This window comes from Camponotus vicinus, unplaced genomic scaffold (genome assembly GCF_025532165.1).
Source record: "Camponotus vicinus isolate PSW18456_S1 unplaced genomic scaffold, iyCamVici1.0 SCAF_1, whole genome shotgun sequence".
NCBI classification, from domain to species: Eukaryota; Metazoa; Arthropoda; class Insecta; order Hymenoptera; family Formicidae; genus Camponotus; species Camponotus vicinus.
This window is the reverse complement of record NW_028141945.1, coordinates 19893074-19920756: the sequence shown is the minus strand read 5'-3', so window position 1 is coordinate 19920756 and position 27683 is coordinate 19893074. Positions and strand designations below refer to the sequence as shown.

Genomic DNA, 27683 nt, shown 5'->3' with positions numbered 1-27683 from the left:
ACGGAAAGACATTTATTCTCGAAAATAAAAAAATAACGAGATGTAATCTCGAGAAAGTGAATGTAAAATATGATAAAAAAGAGCGGTAGCCTCGTCGAAAAATACAACGTTTCTCTAGCAATACATTGATACACTACGAAAAGAGATCATGAAACTATATATTAGGAATCAATCTAAATTTCGAAACAAGCGCAAAATATAGAATGAACGGGAGGGTGTATATCGAAGACCGATACGTGAAACCGTATTAAGATAATTATTATTCTCAATGTCGGAAGGTTATCATGCTTCATGGCAATTTCATTACCACATTCTTGGTGGCTCTCTAAATTTGCTTGCTTTTAGGATGCATTCGATTTATCTCTCGACTAGCAAATAAATATCTATAAGTATATATATGTATAAATATATATATGAGCTATCTCTAAAAATATTCGAAATTATCTCGAATTTGTATCCTTCTTGTCCAGCATGCTTGCACGAGAATGAGATATAGTCTACACATACACATCGTTGTACAATCATGAACAATCCTCGCGTAAAGACTCAGTTCTATCGCAAGAAAAACTGTGTCGTTTCTACGGATAAGCCCTAAAAGAGATAGGCATAATAGAGATAGTGAGCACAGCTAAAAATTCGCAGATAAATAATAAATAAGAAATATAAATAAGAAATCAAATGTAAAAGAAAATTAAGAGGTCAGATACATATTTGTATAATAGTACAATAAAAAAACATATGTATATGTATAAGAAAAAAAAAACAAGATTATCGACTCTCTCTACTTTAACGCAGTTGTTAAATTTTTATTGGTGGACGAAACTTCTCGCAACACACGAGATAACGATAAGTACGTCGCCTGTGCATACATTTCGTCGCGTATCACGGCAATGGAATGGGACAAATTTGCTCGAGTATCGTGCACGTGGGAGTGGAATTTTATTTGATGCAAAACGCCTGTTTGCGCAATCATCGTCTCGAGTTGCGTTCGATGCTATTGAAAAATTTCGTGGCGCGTGTAAACGATATTCACAGGTGGCAGAGAGGTATATACGATCGAAATTTCTGCACCGGGGCAAGGATTATACATAGCACGTAAACCTGGGTATTTATTCCGTATCCTCATTGAAAAATTTCTAATTATGTATGTACACGTGTCAAGAACCGTCTCCGTCGTCTTTACAGATAACCATTCAAAGCGGTAACAAAGAAGAGGTTCAAATAACAAATGGCATTTCATTGGAAAGAGAAAAAGAGACAGAGAGAGAAAGAGAAAGAGAGAGGAGAAAAAGAGAGAGATAGAAAGAAAAAGAGGGGGAGAGAGAGAGAAGCGTGATAAAAAAAGCACAGATATCTTTACGTATACATATATACGTACATATATGTATATATATAGTTGTGTAAGTAAATGAACGGACGTGAAGAAGGAAAGCGACTCTGGACGAACACATGTCTCTCGCACAAAACACATAATATATGTGAACGTGGACAAGGACGTACATATACGTATGTGTTCATGCTCCGTTTATGTCGTTTAACAATTTTTTAGAGAGAGTAAATGGGGAGGATGAAACAAAATTTAAATAAGAGATGAGAGAAGGAAATATTAGAGAGAAAAAGAAAGAGAGAGAGAGAAAAAGATATATGTGTACGTATTTTGGATGATATACTGATGCACCCTCAAGCATATTTCGAGATGCCACCACTTCTCCGTCAACATATAATAAATCAATCAAAATATCTACGATTACTTGAGTATACTTATACTTTACGACAATTTACTTCAATCTTGCGAATGCATTAAAACAAAAGAACGAATAATGAAAATATCATGATATATAAGCCAGGCTGATGGCATTTAATATATGCGGGCTGTCGCAGAATGAAGCGATTATCGTTTTAATGAAGCGAACGACTTGTGTGTTTGGGATCAACACACGGTCCATCGACTCTGTTTCCGCCACAACGCGAATTAATTGCGTTGTTTATCGCATTACCATCCATTCTACGACATTCTGCATATATGTATAATATATATATATATATATGGATGATCAAATACAGATTTAGAAGCTCCATTCTTCGAATGTTATTTAATGATTAATTATCTGAATGATACGTAAAAAACGGTACAATTATTCTTCAACGATGTCTTCTCGCAAGAGCAACCATTGTTCGAATAATCAAGCGTTTCCATCATTGTTCGAATCATCGAATAGCGTTCGAATAATCAAGCTTCCGCTGTATCAAAATGTACTCTTTCTTAATGTACTCTTATTCCGATAGAACAGTTCGTATAGATTCGTCGAACTCGTGCATTCGGAACTTTGCGTAAGATTCGACAACAGCTTGACTTTTAATGTCTTGATATTTTTTTCTTCCTTCTGATATCGTTTTTATTCATTTTACTTCTGCGACTTTCTCTGTCATAAACTGCAAACTCTGCATAAAATAAACGTCCTAAAAATAATTGACACTTTTATATTATTACTTATATATACCACTAATATTAACAATTTACGCATAATTGATTCTTTTTTGCAAGTAGTGAGCAGTTCAGTGACTCTTGAACCTTTGAATCTTACGACGAGCTCCCGAATGCACCCTGTAGACGCGTTGAGAGATTAAACTTTTATCGTAAGATAAGTGTACGTGTCAATCAACGAGTCAACCAACACCCCTCGAGGAAAGATAACGCCTGATTCGAATATAACATCGCGTATCCCTGGGAGGAAGAGGGAGAAAAGGCGAGAAGGAGGGGAGGGGAGCGATTTTAATCGAGCAAAGATACGATGATATCGCGCTTTTAGTTGTAATATCATATCGCATGCCATCGACATCGTCATTATCATCACACAGCTGCTGGTCATCACACCCCGTGCTTTCTTTACCGCGGATAGCTCAGATAGGAACCATTCCAACTGGAGTTAGTATCTTAATAAAATAAATAGCAGAGACACAGGCGGGAAAGGCCGATACTCTCCTCGTTCAGCAGCAGTTTTTGCTTTTTTTTTTCTTTCCTTTCAATTTCGATTGAACAAAATCAATGTAATGTAGGATATAGAAGCATCATCCTTTTCATAGTAAAGAGATCTTGATCATAAATAGATACATCATAGCCGAAGAGTGCTCTCGAATCTAATTTAGTATAACACGAATCGAGTTTTAAGCTAATGCTCCCTTTGGATCGCTAATGTTACGGAGAACATAATAAACATAACGTTACACAATAATATATCGATATTACCACTAGAGTTACTACTGATACGCTTATGCTGCCATACTTCAATGCAATACCGTTCTCTTCTTTAGCTTGTTATCAAGTCTTTCAACAAAATTTTACGTCAAGCTCTAAAAAGGGCGGTATTAATAGACAAAATAGATTACTGTCGATCTCTTGCAAGCAAATGAATTAATTATATAAATTTAGATTGACACAAATTGAACGTCGACGGGTTATTATTGCGGACTCTATAGCGGGGCTCGAAATTAGTGTAGAAATTCGCAGAATGCAATTTTCAGACATGATGATCGTAAACATAGTGTTGGCATAGCATAGTATGTCTGCTGTATTTGTGGCCGAGATATAGCAGCAAACACCGATAGAGGTCTGGTAGGAGTAAGACAGAATTACAGACAAAGTATCGGAGAGAATTTCTAGATAAATGAGAGATAGAGTGAGAGAAACACAGAGAGAAAGAGAAAGAGAGAAAGATAGAGAGGCTCTTGATGGAAAAAATATATTACAGTCCCCGGTGTACATATATAAGAAATATTATGGAATTATTTCTTTAAATTTTATACACATAATTGCTCATCGCACATACAAGCTATAGTTATGATTGAATTAATTATATCATATCAAGAAGAAATACCACATGTGTATGTGAGAATGTTTCTTTTTTCCGGACGATTTTTTTCTCCAGCTCTCATTCTGCTTAATGTTAAGAGAATATTTGATAGGCAATTTTATATAGAGATTTCATTAGATTTAAATTAGATGGAGATTCAGCAAAGAGATAAATTTATGAAAAAAAAAATCGAAATATTTACGATATAAATCTTTCTATACAAAATGAAAATTTAATAAATATAAATCGATAAATCTTTCGTGCACAAGTGTTTAATTTGGAATTCTAATAGTAATTCTAATTAAATATAAAAATATACGAAATAATAATTCTAATTGATCGAAACATTGATTGCTGTATAACATTTCCGATATTGCATACAATGGAAGATGCGTCCGAAATATATCGCGTTTCGCACTTGTGACAAAAATCAAAGAAAATGCGATCCATCTCGATCGATTCTTCAAAATTTCCGTGCGAATAAACGAGGGACGACGAGAGAAGGGGACGTATGTGAAGAACACAACTAAACGCAATGGATAGAATGGGGTAAAAATATAGAAACGACAACAAAAAGAAAGAGAGAAAGAAGAGAAAGAGAGAGAGAAAGAGAGAGAGGTTTACTGTTACTCTGGTATTACTCTGTACTTGCATGCACAACCACGTACACTGTCCAGTCTACGGAGCAACCAGATACCCACTTTCGCCATCTGCGCTTGTATCCCCTTGGCGACCAGTGCTTTGACAGCACCCTCTGCCGCCATCGGTGACTCGAAGTCTACAAATCCGTAACCTGCAACATTATAATCAGTATAAATCTTATCGAGTTCTCTTTAAAAAAAAACTCTAAAATATGAAATATATAAAATATTTAGTAATTTTTATAATAATTGGTAGACATTGGTTGACTGTATTACGTGCATAGTATTGATACACATTCAATGGATGCATACTTTGCCCGGAAAAATTGAGTTTCTAAGAAATATCATTTTTTAATTTACATAATTAACAACTTGCACGTGTGATACATCAATAAAATTTTTTGATAATAAGAAAAAATAAATAATACATAATAATAAATTATTACAAATATAATTTATAGATTTGCGAAAATGAATTTGTTATTTAAAATGTTAATCTGTCAATATATTAAAGTTATACAAAGATTGTCATCCGTTGAATATTGAAGATTGAAAACTGAAGAATTGAGAAAAAAATAGGCTAATCACTCTTGCCTCCATTTCAAGATAATTCAAAATTTAAGCAATTTTCAGAAATTCATACATTAAATTTAAAAAATTACTTGATAATTTTGTAAATTTTGTAAATTATGTAAAATTTTCTAAAAGAAGTTTTTTTTTATTTTTCCAATAAAAACAGCAAGTATATTCTATAAACGAGTGACAATCTTGTTGTAAAAAAGCTTGTTATAATGAGAATCTTTTGTTCATCAATCATTATTGTGATCTCTAATAGAAATAGCACTATAAGAATTTTCACTCGACACTAATAGGCCAATTTGTAATAAAATAAATGTATTGCAATGACTAATTAATTTAGTTAAAATACACTCGAGAAATATAAATATAAATATAATCGAGAAATGTGTGATTAATTACCTTTACATTTGTTTGTATTTTTGTCTAAAATTGCCTTGGTGGAAGTTATAGTTCCGTATCTGCAAAAACATCAGATTTCGTGATGTAACATATTTAAATTAACCTAATCATGATTAGTATTTCTCATAGTATACTTATATTTTAATTCTATTGATAATTATTCATAATTTATACGCTTTAATAGTTGTATGTACAATTTCACAGTTATGTAGATGGAATTATGATTAATAATGCTACATTAATTTATATCGATAGGCTACATGTTTTCCTTCTGATAAGACGTCATTCTTTTCGACAGAATCACGACTTAAATCTACGATCACGCGTTAAAAATATCGTTACATACAACAAGATATATAATACAACATCACTTACTGAGAACACATATTAACGAGGTCTTTGTCAGTCGTATTCTGATTGAGGCCACGGATGTATAGATTTGTTTTGGACAGCTGCTCCGCCTGTTGACCCTGCATAGCGTTGTTGCTGAGACTCGTGCTCATTGTCCCACTTTGGCTGCCAGTGGCACTACTAGAGCTGCTGTTAGTGTTCGCGGGAGATGAAGCTGTAGGCACCCGTTGTCCACCATACTGCAAACACATCATTAATAGTCAAGTAACTTGAGATGCTCGAAACGAGACAAAAGCGATTAATTTTATTCCGCTTTTCTACCAGATCGACTATCGACTATCGATACAGAATATATATTATCTCAAATTTTTAGTCTGGCACACGTCAAGTCTACTATCTCCATGAAGTTAACGTTCAATTTGAAAGAAATTTCGATACAATTGATTATTTTGTGCGTGAAGTTGGCCTTACAGTAATACTAATCAGTAATATAATACTATATCTATACCCAGCAAACACCAGGTAACAGTTATATAATTGTTAGTTACAATTTCCCACTCAACAATATAATTGTTATTCAACACATAACAGTTATATAACATGTAACAGTTATATTGTTGAGTAGGAAATTATAACTAACAGTTATATAACTGTTACTTGGTGTTTGCTGGATGCATGGACAACAATTTATATCTCAATCAATTATATCCTGTACCCAGACAATCTGACCCCCTTTTCTATTTCTTCTCGTTTAATATTGCACTACGCTCATCCAGGTGATCCATCTCTTGGTGACTCCCGTGCCAACAATCTCGTATGTTTACCAAAATCTCGTAGGCTACTGACCGACATATCGCCACTGAACGACATTCCCATATCGAGAATGAGAAGGTGCGACTTACCGTCGCGTGTTGCGCGTACGTGGCGGTGACGAAGGGGTTCGCGGACGCCGGCAGCTGTTGAGGGCCGCCGCCGACCGCGGCGGCCGCCGCTGCCGCTGCGCTCGGGTATCTTGTGTAAGGCGGGTAAGCGGCCGCCGCCGCCGCCGCGGCCGCGGCCGCGGCCGCGTGAGACGGCGCCGTGCTCGCGCGGTACTGCACCGGGTTGCCGCCGCGTGGCCCGCCGCCGGTGTTGCCCTTCAGTCCGTGGCCGCCGCCGCCGCCGCCGCCGCCGCCACCACCGCCACCGCCGCCGCCGCCGCCGCCTCCAGCGCCCGCGCCGCCCGCGGGTCCCACGCCGCTGCCGCCGCCTCCGCCGCCGCCGCCGGCGCCACCCGCGTTGCCGTTGTTGGCGCCTACGTACGCCGGCCTCGGTCCGTTCGTGTTCTGAAAATCGGAAAGATCTTAATCAGTGGAAGAATCTATTTTCATGAATTACATACGTATTTATGTTACTGTTACATACTGTTATATCATAATTTATTATATATTGTTATATATATGTTATGTGTATGTTATATTGTTATATATATTATTTATTATATTTATTAAGTATTCATTATATAATAAATAAATATATATATATAATCAATTTTTAAAAAATAATAAACAATAATTTATTAAAAATTATATGTATGTATATATTAAATTATTAAAAATACATATGAAATTAAAAAATTATATACATATATATAATATAAAGTATCTTTCATGACATAAATAAATTATGAAAAAATAGTAATAATGGAAAAAATCATGAAAAAAATTGTTATAATAATGATAAATTAAAGAACGATATAAAAATTGTTATAATGAAAAATTGTAAAATAATGAGTGAGACTTAAAGATTTTAATTGAATATATTAATTAATGAAGAGAACTGATCACAAATAATTTATATTATTATTCTAATATATCTTGTCACGTCACATGTATGTGTGCGTCGTGATAAAAATAAAATACTAAGAAATAAATCAAATAAATTTATCAGTAAATCCTATGTGATTTTTAAGCTGGAATCGATGGCTGACGATGCGCTTTTATCATGCGATAAGTCGATCGGTTGTCGTTACCATATAACCTTGTATAGATTAAGAAAGACATTTTTATATTTTCCGAAAATATAATTGTAACAAATTATTAATTTTAATAATTCACCAAGCACAGATATTAATCGCGTATTAGTGTATTATTCCCTCCCAATGGATAGTAAAATATTTTACACAAGAGAAAAAAATAGAAACAAAAACTGCCAAAAACTGCTGTCCAAAATTAGTTTTCTGACAAGAGTTGTGTGTATTCTTGTACATATAATTTTTCTGAAGTAAAAGAAAAATAAATGTATTCGATAGAATATTTCTCCGAAAGAAAAAACGAATTAAATAATTTATAAATATCATAAAAATTAAAAAAATTACGAATGTCATTAATATCGTGAATACTATCTGTGACACTAATATTATTGCACGTTACTTGTGAGATTCAATAATATTTATATTTATATAAAGCGAAATAAATTTGATCTTTCATATCGCATTCGATAGACATATAAAATGCATAGATATAACACGAGCAAAACCGCGGTGTAATTAATAGTGTAAGAAAAAAATCCGTGTCTCGCTCTTGTTTGTCAGAGTCCAACGAGTGACTGCAGCGAGGGGGCCTTCAATATCGATGCAATCGTCGCATCGGTCCCTATCGATTTCCTCGAGCGAAACGGTATACCACTATTTTAGAAAGCGATCGCGTTTCTCGCCGGCCTCGTCGTAGTTTCGCGCGCGCACAACGTCGATAAGAAGAAAAGAGAGGGAGGGAGGGAGAGAAAGAAAGAGAGACCCCACCCGTTATCGTTTATCAGTGACCTCGCGCGGTCACGCCTCTCCGATAACGAGAAAGAACGGCCAGCTCTAGTCGGTCGATCTCCCCCTCCCTTTCGTTTGATGCGTCTTTCTCGGTGCATCGAAACGTATCTTTCCAACAGCATCCGAGACTCTTGAATCGGGACCTTCTGCGTATCGATCGTCCAACTATCGGCGCGTCACAATCTTCATCATTGACGCGCAACTCTTCAGTTTTCAACATTTATATATATCTTTATAAACAAGCCTTAAGGATCGGCGCGTCGCAGTCCTCATCAATTTTTCGATCTTCATTTATATATCTTTGTAAACGAGCCTTAAGGATCGGCATGTCGCAGTCTTCATAAATTTTTCATTTTTCAACATTTATATATTTTTGTAAACAAGCCTTAAGGATCGGCATGTCGCAGTCTTCATAAATTTTTCAGTTTTCAACATTTATATATATCTTTATAAACAAGCCTTAAGGATCGGTGCGTCGCAATCCTCATCAATTTTTCGATCTTCATTTATATATCTTTGTAAACGAGCCTTAAGGATCGGCATGTCGCAGTCTTCATAAATTTTTCAATTTTCAACATTTATATATTTTTGTAAACAAGCCTTAAGGATCGGCATGTCGCAGTCTTCATAAATTTTTCAATTTTCAACATTTATATATTTTTGTAAACAAGCCTTAAGGATCGGCGCGTCTTCATAATTACGCACAATTTTTCAATTTTCAACATTTATATATTTTTGTAAACAAGCCTTAAGGATAGAAATCCAAAGTCTACTTAAGATAATTTTATCACTCATTCACACTGTTCTAGAATTTATAAGAGGCTCTTCATTTTTAATATTCTTTTGCAGAAACGAGAAAAATTGATGGACGAATTCTCGAGGCGGAAATGGCACGATTCGATTAGGACACCCTGTATGCGACTCTCGCTCCGCTGACGCATCAAGGCGACGATGATAGAACCAGATGGTTCCGTTCGGATGATTCGGCCATGGTCAGCCATTGACGAGAGAACGACCTAACGTGCGAAATGCACGGCCGTGTCACGCCGTGATCCGGTCGGAGAGAAGAGCGACCGACCGGATGTCACTTCCTGCTCACCACGTATGTACGTCTGCGCGTCGCTGTAACGCGAACTCTGTCCGTCCGTCCGTCCGCCCTTTCGTCCTCGTCTCCTTTTTCGAACTCGAGTCCGGTATTTAACGGTATTCGTCGCACTACGTTAGCAATGTGTTATCAAGCTACATCGAACAATTTCGCCAGAAATGAGAACTTGTTGAGAGTATCTACTACTCAGATCTTGTAAAAAAATTCCCTGAAGATTCTTCCTGATTTTCCTGGTATTTTTATTTAAGATTTCGGATAAAAGAAATATTTTTAAAATTTTTTACAATTTTTTTCTAAAATAAAATCTTTTATTGGATGCGTTTTTATTCATACGATGAAAAAACACAAAGCCACTTGCAAATCTCTACTGGAAAAAACTGAATAGTTTTCGTTAGATATATTCGTTAGATTAAATGTTTCATTTGCATAACGCTTATTTTTTTATCATTAATAATTACAATAGAAAATATGTACTGCATATTCAATATTTTGTTAAGGTATTCAATGTATAAACAGAGATAGATATATATTTATAATGCATTTTAAATATATAATTCACACAAAATAGTTTATCTGTCGACTGTCTATAATATAAGAAGAAAATTATTAAAGAATTTTTTTTTAAATTCTCCGAATCCCAAAATGAAATATGTACTGCGTATTCAATATTTTGTTAAGGTATTTAATGTATAAACAGTGACAGATATATATTTATAATGCATTTTAAATATATAATTCAAATTTATAGCTTATCTGTGGACTGTCTATAAGAGAAAAATTATCAAAGAATTTTTTTAAAAATTCCCCAAGTTCCAAAATGAAATTCCACTTTTCCAGATACAAAAGAAATCCCTAAAAATTCCAAATTTTCCATGGATTTTATTTCCAAGGAATAAACACTATAGTTCTTTCTTTAAATATACGAATTTTTTAAAATAATATAGAATTTTTTTTATATTATATTGATATATTATATGCAATCTATTGAATATATAAGATATTAATATAGGTATAATATAAATATATTAATAGATTAGATTAGATTATATAATATATTAATATTATATTGTATGCAATATTGATTATATATAATTATACGATTATATAATTACATATTGTACAATATAACTTCCCAAGTTGTGCATGAAATTCGAGTCAATCTCGCCTTATTATCGCTGGTCGAGTAGATCGGAGAGGATATCAGAGAGGATGTCTCAGATAACGTATAGGTCCGCTTCTGACCAAATGGGCGCTCTAACGGCGCACTATTTATGCGCTGTCGTTTCCGTTTTACAATCTTCCGCGTTGCAATCGAGTCTGCAAGAGAACGACGAGAGATCCAAGCGAGCGCGTTTATCATATCACCCGGTATATTATCATATATTATCATAACGCAGGCCGCTAATTGGCCGCGCGCTACGTGTTATATCTTCGCGCTTTCTTCTAAGGACGACGGGGAGAGAGATGAATCCAGGATGTGCGCCACATACCGGAGCGATGTATCTATTGCGCAGGCGCGATCTCTCTTTTATCTCGGATAGCGTTATGCTCTATTAGCGAGCGGACACGCGATATCCCTTCTGGAATGCGCTTCTTCTCTGTTATTAATTTAAAGAAATTACCCCGTTATTTTATCGTGAAAATCCTGTGTCATCGATCCGAGTCAATTTCAATCCTTAAGGGGATCCCTCATTGAACGGCGAACTCTTACACGATTACAGCGCCCTCATCTAATCCTCATCCCGTATCTCTCTCTATCAGTTATTTATAAAGAAGATGCACTGCTTTTTCTACTCTACTTTACCAACATTTCAGGTACATACGGATCGAAATTTTTGGGCATATGCCATTTATTAATTAGACTACTAAACTCAATTTTCACAGTTCCTCAAGTTTTTATTGTGCAGTCCGCTATTGGATATGCTATTGTTTTATGCATAAAAGCTACAAAACATTTATACAAGGATAATGTCATTATGAGGTGATAGCTTTAGACGCCATGTTGATCTAAGAAGTCGATAAATAAATATATAATTTTATACTTTTTTCTCTTTCTCAGTATATAATCGGCTTCCCCGTGTCCGTTTGCATCTATACTTCAACCGTAGAGAAGGATTTTTAATTCTATGTAGGCAATAAAAAATGGCACATGCCCAAAAATTACAGTGTTTTGTCGATAAAATAGATAGATTGAGGGATCGCCTTAACGATTCTCATCGCGAATCGCGATATATAAATATAATAATATTATAAATATATAATTTAGATAACAAAAAAAATAAACAATAAATTTATGTAATAACTAATAACAAATATATTATGTAATATAAATATAATATTACAATAATATAATAATGTAATATAAATATATTACAATAATATAAATGTAATATAAATATAATATTAAAATTATATAAATATAATATTAATGAGATATTTTTTAAAACAAAATTAAATTTAAAAAAACATTTGTAGATAAAAAATTTAATAAAAATTCCAAATATTCTACCCAGGCATAAATATTTACATACATTTTAATAATCTTCTAAATATTTTGTCAATTTTATGATAATGACACTATGTAATCCTGATAATATTTTTCATAATTGTTTATAACTTTCGGTAACTTTAAGTAATACATGTTATACTATCGACGTCAATTGTAATACAAAATTTTTGGAACCTGAAAATGGTGTAATTATCGTGTTTAAAATCCGCCAGATGCTATCTCGGTGAAATCACTGATGGATGATAATCGCGGACACCCGGTGTGTCGCGGTCGCGGCTATTCTTTCAAGATGAAGAAACGGTATGCACGGTATGCGAGCGAGGAAGGAGGGACTCTTTCGTGCACGAGCAAGCAGATGAGCATGAGCGGGATGCGGCCGCAGGACTGTAATTTTTTTCAAGTGTCTGAAGCTTAATGTCCTCTTGGGAAGTAATTTTCCGAAGTAAAGAGAGCGGAAAAAATAAAAGCAAGAGTCAACTTCTCCTTCGCACACGCGTACATATTTAATAATTCAAAGTTAATTACAATAGCTGCCTCATTCTCTGTTTAAATAATCTGAAAAAATTAAAACACACGCGATGTGAAAAAATAAAAATAAAAAATTAAATTAAAATTAAAAATTAAATTAAATTTTTTAATTACTTCAAGAATTAATTCACTTTTCAATTTTCATAAATGTAAATTGTTCACAGGTTTGAAGCTTATTTTCTCTTAAGCAAAGACGAGGAGATGTCGCACACTTCTCGCATTGGGTACTTGGGTAAACGGCTTATAATTTATAGGTATTTACGTAGCCTATAAACGTCCATCCTTCCGAAGGAGCGGCGAGTCCGTAATCGAGTCAAGCGAGAGCGCATCGCGCCGAGTGCATCCATCGCCGAGTGCATATATCGCTTACTACGTGCTTGCCACGTAAAGGAAAGCTGCGTGTGTACATATGTATGTACGTCGCACGCATTTCGCGAACGGCACATGTGGTTTACGCGAGTGCTTAGGGAATAAACGTGGCTTGTGCAGGAGATGCACGCGAAGGACGAGGCGAGAAAACACGATGTATAACACAACAAGGAGATAACGCAACGTTATCGACAAAAATATTAATCTTTCCCCCCAATAACTCTTTAATTATTTATAATAATAATAATAATAATAATAATAATAAATGTATAATAAAATTCCAAAAAATTCATAATTCAAATAATAACTAGATATAAAATAATTCATTATCAATGGATATTTCAAACAATTGATACAAAGATCAATTGGAATAATTTAAAATTTTAATGTACGATTTTTTTTAAATTAATTAATAGTGATAAGTGGTAATTTGAATTTATTTTAATTGACTAAGAATTTTAATGTTATTTTTTTTTATCAATTTTATATTCATCTAAGAGAGAAATGTAAGAGAATTTTTACCTAAAAAAGAAGGAAAGAAAGAAAGAGAAGAACGCGACTGGCTGACCGCCTGGGTGTCTCGGATTTGACACCCTTTATCCGAGTTTAGGCTGGTGGCGAGTATTATTAGCCTATGTCGCGTGCTTCCGTCTTCTTATAGCGCACGGGGAAAACAATGTGCTAGATATATTGGGAAATATAATAAGGTGGAATTTCGAACGAGAATGTTTCGCGCGAGAACCGAAACAGAAGGATCATCTAAAATTAATTACGACGAATTCGCATTTTGAATGATCTATCAGCAGGGAGTCAGAAAATCTTTATAAATAATAGCAATAAATATTAAAATTCTTATATATTCCTGGACAAAATTAACGCATTTCTTTTTCACTTTTTCTTTAGTTTTTCGTTAAAATTTAAATATCAGCTTTTAAAGAAAAAGTGAAAAAAAATTATGCGTTAATTTTGTCCAGGAGTATATATACATTTTCACACTTTTTTTATTTATTTCGGAATATTACATTAAAAAAGTAATTTACAATTAAATAAAGCGAATAAATTGAATGACAACTAGAAGATACAAGAATTGTAATAAGGGTAATTATAATTCTCAAAATTAAATTCGTAAATTACAATGATGAGAACAAAAATAATTTACAATTTAAAAAAAGTGAATAAATTAAGTGATTCAACTAAAAGATACAAGAATTATAATAAGTATAATTAAAATAAATAATTTTTAAAATAAAGTTGTAAATTTCAACGATGAGAAAATAGCGATAATTATTAAAATGGCAATAATTACAATTACTATTAAAATATATATACATATATTTGTAAATTTAATATGATAAAAAATATCTAAAAATAAACGACATGTTTGGATTCTCGATTTGCATTCTCGGTTTTTATCTGGAAAAAGCGCCTATTGCAAAAGCACCATTTAAACTCCGGAAATGATTCCGAGATCACGAAGGTTAACGAGCTTTTGTCCAAGCTATATGTGAACGTCGTCACGCTTGCAAATTGCAAACGATATAAATTCTCGAGGTGCGACTTTATTCGTAAGCAATGATCATTGTGCAAGCCGCATTACTAATAGCACGACCACTTCCGTTGTCTTGTCATTACAATTGATTTTCTCACTGCGATCTGAGATAGTCGAATTCAAAACTTACAGACGCGACAGGTGCAAGAACGCAAAGATTCGTCCATATTGTATGATTAATTGTGTAGCAGTAATTGTAATTATTGCCATTTTAAGAATTATCGCTTTTTTCTTATCATTGTAATGTTACAATGTTACGAATTTTGTTTTAAATTATTTAATTTTTATTATTACATTAATTTTTATTTATAATTTTATTTAATTTAATTTTAAATTATTTATTTTAATTACCCTTACTATTATAATTCTTGTATCTTCTAGTTGTCATTTAATTTATTCGCTTTTTTAATTGTAAATTTTTTTTTAATGTCAAATATTCCGAAATAAGTGCATGAAGAAATACATATTTTTCTTGAAAATTAGCACGTCACGACTAGACGAATGTGTTAGTTTGCACGATCTAATTTTATTAGTACAATGAGGAGAGCGCGATAATTCAATTGATACGTCGCCATATTTTTAGGCTTGGACGTTCATTTTCTATGCAAAGCGACAATATAAAGAGAATTTTATTATTATTATATTTATTAATAACATAGTAAATTAATCCTCCACTTATTAATTAATAATACAGAACTATCTCCTTTTAGGAAATGTAATGTATTTTTCAAACATTAATTTACGCGATAATTTTGGGTCATTCTTAATATAAAAAAAATACATGATTAATATATAATTATTTATGTATGAGAGAACATGTAGTATAAAATTTATATATAGAATGTAATCTCCATATACTGTATATTATGAATAAATAGAATTATAAATAAGACACTTGTTTGTTAGGATATTATTATTTTTCATACTTTGGAAAAAATTTCCATCGAAATGAGTATTTTTTCATATTGATTTGCATTCCTGCGAATCATTATACTGATAAGTTGAGCCGGAAATTACTCACTTACTAACGATAAGCTACACTCTTGAAGAGCTATGATCTAAAATATCTCGAATAATATTTTCGTTAGCCAACTTCCAAAGTTGGAAAATACGCGTCTTTCCTCGATCACGCATCATGAATCATGCAGTCACGAGCATCATGAATCATGTCATCACGAACCTTCGTACAACAAAGCGCTCATGACATTTGATGATTGTGCATCATTATGGGACACTGTGTTTATCGTATAAAAAATTTGTTCATTCCAGAAGCATGAAAGTATATAGAAAATATAATCCTTTTAAAATAATTAATATAATTCACTTTATATTTAATGATGGTACCTTAATTATATTAATCAAAACACTTCGAAAATTTCAAAAAATTTATTATTTTAGAACTATAATATTTATCCATCTTTTTAATCTTTTTAATAGACAAGCTAGAAATATAAAAATGTATTATAATATATAAGTTCTGCTTATTATACTAAAAAGGCTTGTGAGGTTTTTTTAATATATTATTTTGATAAATTTGTTAAACTTTTTTAATATATATTATTTATTGATATATTATATATATTTATTTAATTATATTATTTTATTTTATATTATATTATATTATTTTATATAATTTTATATATTATATTATATATTATATATTTTATATATTATTTTATATAATTATATTATATTATTTTATATATTATCATATATTTTTTAATTTTAAGTTTCATATATAATATTATGCAATTAAAATAAATATAATTAAATTTAAACCTTTAATTACCTTAAATTTAAACCAAAATAAATAAATATGTCTCGATATTTCTGTATATATAATATTAACAAAGAAAAATTCCCGAGTTGAAGGACACACAATCTGTCTCAAAATATTTTTTTAATATATTTAAAAATAAATTCTTTCAAATAATATGCTCTGTGAAAATAGCAGATATCAGTATCTGTTAAAATCTGGAAAAAAGATTCGACCTGCTATTATCCAGAATCAGATAATAATAGGCAAATTTTATTTTATATGGCGTGGTAAAAAACGTAGCTTCCTACGTTAGACGATGATGTAACGAAGGTGCATGCCATGCAAACAGGCGACAGACCTTGACTGCGTGTGTATCTAGGCCGATGGCTTCTCTCTCTCTTTTTAACCTCGAGCTTAGGTCGTCTCGGTTTTTATCACAACATCGAGAGACTGAAGAGATAATCGCTCAGGCAGAAATCTTCGTAATCTCCACGAAGGAAATTTTTCCAAGAGCTGATAAATATAGCAGAATTTCTCTCTTATCGGAAGGTTCTACTGTCCCAACGAAATATCTCTTCGTAAAATGTCTCTCTTCTTTTCTTACTTTTACATAGGATGTTTTTACCTCGTCTAGAATATTTTTATCGCTATTGCCGATAACACGAGAAAATCCAGGTAAACAAGACCAATCATTTGATTAATTGTTTCCTCTAGTTAGAACATGATCATAAAACTATCCAGAAATAAAAGCAGTCAAGTTGATGGAAACACTTCTTCAAGCACTAGGTCATCTTTGTGAGCAACTAATGCCCATTTCTTCGAATGCAAAAATTTCAGGGCAAAGCTAATACACTCAATTGACGTATCATCACAAGCAGATGCCTTCATTCTCGCAAAAGTGGGGCAACAAAATTTCGCCCCGTGACGCATCGTGTGACGCCGGAGGTTCCGATCCTCCTCCTCTTCTTCTGGCGACGACGACGCGTTAGATGGAAAGGCCGCATCGGACGGACGGCCTTGACACCGGCGACCGGCGTCGTCATCAGGTACCGTTGTGCCGCCGGCCGGTAAATCTCGTGAATGGCGGCTACCGAGGAGCCGAGGCGAGGCGAGGCAACTTACGTAGGCAGAGACCTCCGATAAAGCGTTCCCAAGATTGCACGCAATGTTTCTCGCCTTGTTTCCTGCGTGCGCGAGGGATCAATAATCTCGTGCAGAATAATCAGTGCGAATTATCGAATCAAAATTTTTTCTTAAATTTCTAGACAATCTTTCTTGAAAGAAGCCCTTCAAAAAATTCATCAAGTGTCTTATTAATTAATTAACTAATTTTGTTATTTTCCAAATGGATTTTCTGGGACAAATTTATTTATAAAATTTACAAATTGCTCTAAAGTACTTGCTAATAGTAATTACTGATTTTATATTTAGTTTTGATATTTTATTTTTTAGTGTTTTTTAGGAAAATTAATTTTTAAGGTTTTATTTTTAGAGAAATAATTTTTTTTAAGAGAAAATTATTGTAAATTATTTTTAAACTTTTTTTATTAAACATTTTGTTACGTACAAGGTAGAATACTTTTATGTACTTGGCGTATTTTTTTTACCTTTGTAAGGTTTTTTTTAGAGGGATACACTTTGCGCGGAAAAATGTTGAGCTCTGTTGGAAGCCTTCGGCGATCTAGAAATTCGAAAGTAGGGGGTGTCAAGGATTCGGGGACGCTCCCGATAAGACGGGACATTGTCGACATTCGCATGAGATATCAGCCACGATGCGGAAAAGGGCGGCGGACAGACAGGGGTTGCGTCAGAGCTGGAAAGAGGAGGATAGGCGCAGCAAGGATGATATCGATTATCCGCGGTGGTCGACGCGACGCCGAAAGGACGAGCCCTCTTCTCTTGCTCCCTCTTTCTCCTCTTCCTCTCGGAAATCTCCCTTCGATATCGTTAATCTCGTTTTCGCGCGTCTTCCGGTTCTCGAAATACATAATCCTCGGACCGCAATAGGGTGTGCGAGGTGAAAATGGGTGGGATGATAATGACGTCAATACAATACCCTGTGGCGTAGGATTTTCTCTTTCTGGAAAACGCGGAAACGTATGTCGGAAAAGCTACCCCCTGATCTCTTCCATTTTTCGTCCATTTATTATTCTCACGTGCTGATGTTTACGTTCATATATTATTCCTTCTCTCTCTCATATATTTTTTATACATTTTTTTATAATATATCTATTTAAAGAGCTATTTAAATTCACTTTTATATATTTATTAATTATATGTAATTAATTGTAATTAACTGATGAATGTTGAAGCAATGCTTGAAACTGTTGGTGGTACGATCAATGAATTAATTTAATGATCGTCCTCGGACATAGGTAAATAATGCCGAGACATTCGATAACCAGAATACGGCTTCGGTTTTGTTTTCACCCCGATGGCCGTGGCAAAAAACTTGGCCGCAAAAACGAAGGAAGCGAAAAAAGTTTTGCGGTGCGTGGCGAGTCGTTCCTTTCGCAAAAGGACTAGAATGCATCATAACTGTCGATAACTTGAAGTCTGCATTAATCTTATTTAGCTTATACGAACATTAGTACAATTAAAAATAAAGTAAAAGAAATTGGAGATATTTAATTATTACTGGAAGAAAAGTGTAAGAGATCGTGTAAAATTAAAATAAAAAATGATTTTGATATTGAAAGAGAAAGAGAGAAAAAATATATTAAATGTCTTTTGATATTAAAAGTATTATTAATATTTGAATATTAAATAAGAAATATTAATATAAATTTTAATATTATATTAATATTATATTTTAATGTTTTATTAATATCAATATATTGATAAAAAAATTTTTCAAAAAGAGAATAAAGATAAGATACGAAAAGCACAGGTATATTTCTCGAATTTTTTCCTTTCAAAAATAATAATTCAAAATAATTCAAGATCAATTTTCACATTTGTTTTTTAAAGACAAATATAAACATGATCCTTTTTCAATAATCTGTTATATTTTACGCAATGTAAGAGACGATCATATATTAATTACTTTCTATTACTTTTGATTCATGCAATTCGAATTATATAAAATGCAATCGAATATCGTGATGCACACAATGATCATTAAATCGGCCAATCGCTGACTTGAGGATCTTGTAATTAAATATTTGACGAACAGATTACGGAGTTTAAAGTACGAGAAAATGGCTACTTTTCTTCTCGCTCGATTAATCTCGAGAATTTCATCATTTATTATAATGCGATTAAGCAGAGTCCAACAGAAAAAAATCTAGAATAAGATAACACTTTGTATTTATACAGGGTGACCCATTTTAACTTAGGCAGCCAAATAACTCGAAAAATAAGCAAGATAGAGAAAAATATTTTAGACAAAAGTTGTATGGTTTCGAGGGGGCCATAAGATGGTATCATTGGTTTGACCTTGAAGAGTCATTTGAAGGTCACGTGAAGGTCACTTCAATTTTTTTAAATGGAACATCCTATATATTTTTGTACATTCTTGTAGCTCATCTCGAGAGCTTTCCAAAACACTATAATTAAGTACATTTTCGTTAAGTACTTTTTGAGTTATGAGGCTTGAAATAATTTCTTAATTTTACATAAACCGTAAAATATCTTGTAAAATATTCATTTTTCGATTACCTTACCTTAATAGTTTTATGTACAAAATAATGAGAGGAATCAATTGGTGTAAAGAAAACACATAGTTGTTTCGAAGAAAAAATATGTAATTTGCAATTAACAATTCCATATTTTTTCTTAAAAACAACTATGTGTTTTCTTTACACCAATTGATTCCTCTCATTATTTTGTACATAAAAGTATTAAGGTAAGATAATCGAAAAATGAATATTTTACAAGATATTTTACGGTTTATGTAAAATTAAGAAATTATTTCAAGCATCATAACTCAAAAAGTACTTAACGGAAAGGTACTTAATTATAGTGTTTTGGAAAGCTCTCGAAATAAGCTACAAGAATGTACAAAAATATATAGGGTATTCCATTTAAAAAAATTGAAGTGACCTTCACGTGACCTTCAAATGACTCTTCAAGGTCAAACCAATGATACCATCTTATGGCCCCCTCGAAACCATACAACTTTTGTCTAAAACATTTTTCTCTATCTTGCTTATTTTTCGAGTTATTTGGCTGCCTAAGTTAAAATGGGTCACCCTGTATACATGTTCAGAGATTAATCGTATTAAATTCATTCTTTTAGTAGTAGCGATACTACATTTAATTTATTACATAGATATTTTAGAATTCGTCAAACACGACAAAATTAAAAGCACAAATTTTCTCAAATTATGCATAATAAAAGAAGCTAAAAAGAGAGAGAGAAAAAGAAGCAAAATTCATATACAAAGAATTCAAATACAAAGAATTTTAGACATGCATGTGTAAAAGTTCTCTCATTTAAAAAATTAAATTGGAATAAGAATGATTTTAGATTGAGAGGAGTTAATTTTAGAAAAATGCTTTCAAAAGTCGAAAACAATTTTTAACGACGAGAATCTCGACCTTATTAACGTGCGATCGTTACTTATCATCATCGAGTATTGACAACGCGATAAAATATGTGACGGTGTCGAGGCGCGATAAACCGAACGAAAAATACATCGGAAAATTGGAAAGATAATGTCCCGTCGTGTCGACAAATGAAAGGCATTAACTTTGTCATCCGGCGACTTTCGAGACCGAAGAAAATCCGCGCGCGAATTCGCTTTCTCTTCTTCTTTAGAAGAAGAAGGCGCGTTTATTTCTCTCGAAACGCGATTCTATTATCAGGACCCCTCTTCGATAAGAACACAAACAAAATAACAATTATCTGTCCCCGAAAAAAGTGATAAAAAGATAGGAAAATACAGAAATTTCAGGCTGATACAAGCAATCTTATCGGAGTCTCCTCCGACGTCGTCGACAGATTTCGATGATAATAATTGTCTGCCGTGAATTTAAAAAGCGGAGAGAACTCGTAATGTTTTGCCTCTCTTTTCTCGACAACAAATACAATAAATCCGATAATTAAGTTCGTCGACTTTAAATGCGAATACGTTTTAAATTAATAGAACATTAATTATCGCTTTCAAAAATGAAAAAAAAATTCCACTATCTACGATTATTCTAGCGAATAATTTTCTTTATCCGAGAAGCGTTCTTGAAACTCGTCGAGTAAAGCAGGCAGGATAGATCTCTTATATACGTGCTTATTGCGGGGCCTTTTAAATTCTCCCATTCACATATACGAAGTGCAAGATGCATGTCCGACATGTACGATGCTCATTAAGCATCGGGTATTACCTCGTTGCAATTAACACGCGATCCGAAACCAATTATGAGCGACCGAGGCGCGAAAGGATTTAATTAACCGCCAACGAAGCATTCGCGTTTTTCGCGTTTCTCACAAGGGATCATTATTCGAGATACAAGTTCGTGATATTAAAAGTAAGCTTCACTAATTTATTTATTGAATTATTATTGCACGTCATTTATCTTCAATATGTTTGAATTGATAATATTATTATTATTAATATTATTATTATTATTATTAATTATTATTATTCGCGTTGCACATGTTACAGTCTTAATTTTTTTATATATATGCATAATATGTGAGTATTATAATTTTCTTCTGAATTTTATAATTTTTGAATATTATAATTTCTGAATATTATAATTTTTTTTTCTATTTTTGTTATATTTATTTCTTAGCGTACGTATTCGCTTTAATTTGGAGATATTAAAGTATATTATTTAATAATATTAAAATAATATATCGTATATATTTAATAATATTAAGATATATAATTATATCTTAATTTATTTATATTATTTATTACTTATTAAAAATATTATTTTACATTACTTATTTTACAGTAGGATTCATATTTATCTAAATTATCTGCACTTAAAGATTAGAATGTTTAATACGCGTGATATGCTTGTAAGAAATATGACGATAACATCAAGTTATCTGTGTATATAAGAATCGCCCAATTATCACGTGGCGGGAGAGACGACGCATTTTTATGCGCTCATAAAAGAAATCTAAATCGGGACAGCTCGTCGCGAAAAACGAACAGCTGTTTTGTACGATGACTACTCTCGGCAGATCACGATGGAGTTGCTTGAACTCTGTTCATCGCGCGCGATAACCTTTCCTCAAACGACCACGACTGTATTTAAGTGAGGGGTGACACAGTGTATTTAGCCTAAAGGATAAAGCATGACGATCAAGAATTCGCATTTTAATCTTGCATTATTCGGTTGACAGAATGTGTATAAATTTTTTATAAATGTAATAAGGTATTGATATCGTTGTTAAAATTTATCAGTCATTATTTAAAAAAATATCTCTCTAGAGACTTCAATGAATAATTAACAAAAAATAATTATAATTATAATTGACAATGAATAAATAATTAAAAATTCAATGAATAAATAATTAATAAAAAATAATTATAATTGTTTAATAGATTTTATCGGCAAAAATTTAATGATATTTCGATTAAAATTCCTAGAAACTTTTCTCCTTAAGATCGACATGCATTAGTCACACGGATCTTAGGATTCCCCTTTGGGTCAGCAGGAATGGCGAACTCGTGCCCATCGAATTTCTAGCATTCGGCTCTTCTCAGGTTCCGAGCTAAAATTAGCACACACGGAGAGAACACTGTTGCAACTTGCAACACGTTACTATCTGCCACCGAATTTCTACTCTCATCTAACATAGGCCGCGTGCCTTTCTAAAGACAACCTTTCCAATTCGTCTTGTTCGCACTTCATTATGACTTAATGTTCACTTTGAAATTACCTTGTTACACAAATATTGCGTCTAACATTTTCGAAATGTCACAACGTACCGCATACCTAGCATTGCTAAGATCTTGTTAATCTTGTCTCTAAGAGATCTATAGATGTATTGATAAAACATGGAAAAGGAAAATAGATGTATTTGATCGATTGATTATTCCTTAAATCACAACAGAAATAGGAAAATATGTCCAGTTAAAAAACCTCTTTCCCGCCTAAGACAATTTTCAATTTATTGGTTTTTTTATTTCTTGCAATGAACGAAAATAGGTTTTTTTTTAGCTAATTTACATCTTGCAAAGATACATTTATTTTTATTAAATGATTGACAAGTTTATAACTGCCATTAAATTTCAACAAATTGTACATTAATTGTACAATAATTAATTATTATATATTTATTAGTACAAGTATATATCGTTAAATTTATATGAAATATGTTTCGATTTAAGGATTAATCCTTTAAGATGCGTAATATTCCAATTTATGCGATAGATTGTTGAAAATTTTGGGACAAATTTTGCATCTCACTATTTTAGCAATGGACGTAATAATCAGAGAACAATATATTTTGACCCAAGAGTATTCCACTTTTATGGGCCTACCAGTCACGAGTCATAAATTTATTACTCTTGCGCTAATCTGGTGAGATTTGGCAGAGAGCTAGCATAAACCTTTTAATCAACGAGAACAATATACGCCTTGGAAATACCAAGCTCATTGTTTCGAGATATATTTACGGTAGCGCATTAAATTAAGGTACCGTTAAAAAGAGAGCCTCGAAGCGGTTTGTACAATTTTTCAGCATTTTTACGTCCAATATTTACCGCGGTCGCAAAAGGACCGTATGTCGGCATCTCGCAAATCCCACCAAACTAACGCGGGAGAGAAGAAGAGGGAAAATATGCGGCCGAAAGGCGACTCGAGACGAGTGTTTGTGGCGTGCAACGAGAGAGAGGCAAAGAGAAAGAGAGAGAGGAGAGAACAGACAGAAAGGGCGAGAGGAGGGAGGGGGTTACGACAGGCACGGTGAGACGGTCGAAAGAGGCGCGGAGCGGGTGGGGGAGAGGGGGAGATGAAGAGAAAGAGAGAGAGAGAGAGACGACTCTGGGTGGGGCAGCAGCCAGACGCCCCGCGGCAAACTGTCAAACTACACCGGCGGTTCCGCGAGCCGTTGTCGGCCGCCCCCATGATTAAAACTCACCATGGCTTTTCCGCGACGTGCGTATACGCGCGCGCATGCGTTCCCCGATGCTCTCCTCTCTTCCGCGAACATGGTGCTGCCTCGCACCATGGATGAAAAACGGGGAGAGGAGAAACGGGAATCGGAGGTTAGGTTAGGTTCGTCTTTCTCGAGGTATCGCGATCAAACGAGTATATTCGGAAAAAAAGACGAAAGAGAGGGTCTGTTGAAACGAAAATATTCTAGATTTTGCGTCTTTTTTTCACGGGAAAAAATGCACGAGAGATATCGGGAAAAGATAAAGAATAAGAGGAGAAAGAGGGTGAAGTTTGTTGAAACGAAGATTCTAAATTTTGCGTCTTTTTTTCACGGGGAAAAAATGCACGAGAAATATCGCGAAAGAATGAAGAATGAGAGGAGAGAGAAAGAGAGAGAGAGATAGAGCGCGAACGCGGCGTCCAAACTCGTCGCACGCCACGTTAACCCGCGCTCGCGCGCACGACGGGGCTGCGCGAAGTAAGCGGCGAGTCGTGCGCGACTGCGCAGCCGCCGTCTAGAGGCTAGAGAGGGACGGAGCGAGAATACACGTATGTGTGCGCGCGCGAGCGCGCACACATACGCCAATGCTATGCACACGAGCTTACTCACCATCATTTTATAATTGATCTTCCGCGTGGCCACGTTTTCCATCCTCACAGACATGATAGCGGCCGGGTGGTTGCGTCGTCCCGGTGTCCGACGTTCGTCGCCCGTCGAGTGAACGATGATGCACAGCTGCAGTCGCGACGACGATAACAATAATAACAATAACGCACGCCGGCGCGCAGCCTAAAAACCACCGTCAGCCGGTCGCTTTAGCGCCGCCACTTCGGTTCCTTCACCTCCTCCTCCCCCTCCTCTTCTTCCCGTTTGTCGGCGCCTGCTCGCCGTTCCTCTCGTCCGCACCAAGAGTCTTCTCCTCTCTCTCTTCACCGGCGACACTGATCCAAGAACCAACTGAGCAGAGAAAGCAAGACACCCCGTAAGCGCGCTCGCTCGCACGTATCGGATACGTACGCGAGCGAGCAAGCAAGCACGCACGCACGCACGCACGCACCGATGGGATCACTAGACGCGGGTTCACGCTCTCTCGAACGGTCGCGGGGGACGGGAAGCGCGAGGAAGCGGAAGGCGACGGAAGGAGAGACGAACGCGGGGAAAGAGAGAGAGAGAGTAGCACGCGCGCGTGTCCGGCGACCAAGTAGCGTAAGAACACCGGGGCGAGAACGACTCGGCGTGCAACGACGACGACGACGACGACGACGACGACGACGACGACGACGAGGGATGGCCCAATGGCGGCGAAGGAGGGGGTGGACAGGGCACGACTGACGTACTCTGTACCACCGGTACTGCACGCAACCGCGGGCCACCCGTCGTCGACGTCATCAACGTCAAAGATCCAACGACCGGGGATCAATCGAGATATCGAGAATGGAAAAAGACGCGAGTAGAAAGGACTCGAGGGGGAGGGGGGAGGGGAGGCAGACGGAGAGCGCGCGTACGTTGGCGATTCTGTAAGTGCACGGAGGAAGAAGCGAGGAGGGAGGGGGGAGTAAGAGAGAGAGAGAGAAGGGGCCAAGAGAGACAGAGAGAAAGAAAGAGAGAGAGAGAGAGAGGCCAACGACGGATGTCGGGAGGGTGTGTCGTACTGCTCGGCGATCGCACTTTTTTCACCACTTACTGCACCGCTAGCGCTGTTGTCAACTACCGCGCGGCAGCGCGATAATATGTACAGCACCGGCTCCACGTCTCTCGCAACGGCCTCGTCGTCGTCGTTGTTAAATCTCCCTCCTGCACCACACGTATGAAAAACGCACCACGCACGCACCGCACACACCCGACGAGTGTCTCGAGCGACGAGCGAGAAAGAGAGAGAGAGGGGAAAAAAGGAAGCGAGAAAGAGAGAGAGAGAGACAGCGCACGCTGCGCCGCGAAACAGAGACTAACGGCGCCGTTGACGACACTGCACCGCGCCAAGGAAAGCTCGCCGCTGCAAACGTTGACGACGACGACGATGATGCTCGATCGCCCCAGTCGTCGAGCGATGGAGGAGGCGGGCCGCGTCGATCCTCGCTCGTTCCCTCGCCGCAGGGAGCCAACCCGGGTGTCCGGTAACACCTGGACGATAACGAACGCACGTCTAGCTGGCTAAACCACGGGCGCTCTGGTTGCCTTTCGCACACGTACGCACATATGTGTATATATATGTATATATATACACACGTATGTGCAACGGCCGCTCCTCTTCTCTCTTCTCCTGTCTCTCTCTCGTCGCCTGTTCTCCTCTACTCGGCTCCCGTACCTTTTCTTCCTCTTCGCTTCGCGCGACGATGATGTCCTCCTTCTTCGGCGTATTTCCAGCACTCGTTGCTCTCCTCGGAACACTTACACGGAAGCAGCGAGTCGCGTATGCAAGGTACACGGGCGATCTCTCTTCTCTCTCTCGTCTCTCAACGGTCGTAGAAATTACAACGGCGAGAGCACACTACACTCGAATTTCACTCTGCGCGGATAATTACAAAAATAGAGCTCGCGTGTATCTCGATACGGCGTCCTACGTGTGTCTGTCTGTGTGTGTATGTGTGTACGCGCGTGTCTCTCTTCCCCCTCGCGTGTGTTTCCCTTAAATAAGATTAATATACAATTGGTTAATTGTTACTATAAGGGAACATTTAGTGTGTGTGTTGTCTTGTAGGTAGAGACTAAGCTACTGCCCGGCGAGGTGCGCCCATCTTGCCCGAAACTGAGGGGAGTCGCCGCCGGGCGGCGCTGCCGGCGCCCGCGCCACCGACCCGCCGCTGGGGCTCCGGCGGCCGCGCCTGTCTGCGTTGCCGCCACTCAACACACGCGCGCGCGCGCGCGCGGGCGCGAAAGAGGGAGGGAGATGGCGGCCGCGCGAGCGAGAGAGAGGAGGCGACGACGCACAACGTTGGCGGCGGCCGCCGCTGCAATGCGATGACTGGCGGCTGGAGTGGGGAGGGCGGCGCGGCGGGAGGGGGGAGGAGTCGGTGACGCGGCGGATGGACGAGTTTCGCGCGCTGCGGTTGGCAGCCGTGTAAGCGCGCGGAGCGCCGCGGTGGCGGCGAGTGGAAGGAGGGGGAAAGAGGAAAAGCGAGAGAGAGAGAGAGAGAGAGGAGGACATTCATTACGATCGCTCTCCGAACGAGCCTCGTACTATTCGGCC

At 36.1% G+C, this 27683-nt stretch overlaps 1 protein-coding gene across 9 annotated transcripts in view; it reads right to left on the bottom strand.

Moving 5' to 3' along the window:
• Positions 1-27248, bottom strand: part of Shep (RNA binding motif single stranded interacting protein alan shepard) — a 37234-nt gene extending 9986 nt beyond the window's left edge. For 2 of the 9 annotated variants that reach the window (XM_083078182.1, XM_083078183.1), the window contains exons 1-6: positions 26181-27247; positions 25106-25453; positions 6724-7146; positions 5846-6060; positions 5471-5529; positions 4520-4644 (exon numbers count right to left, since the gene is read on the bottom strand). In XM_083078182.1, coding sequence (XP_082934308.1) covers positions 4520-4644; positions 5471-5529; positions 5846-6060; positions 6724-7146; positions 25106-25159 — 876 coding nt within the window. In that variant the 5' untranslated portion in view covers positions 25160-25453; positions 26181-27247. Of the gene's footprint in view, positions 1-4492; positions 4645-5470; positions 5530-5845; positions 6061-6723; positions 7147-25105; positions 25454-26164 lie in introns of all 9 variants that reach the window. The other 7 variants (XM_083078184.1, XM_083078186.1, XM_083078176.1 and 4 more) reach the window with 6 other exon arrangements.
• Positions 27249-27683: the final 435 nt, after the last annotated feature.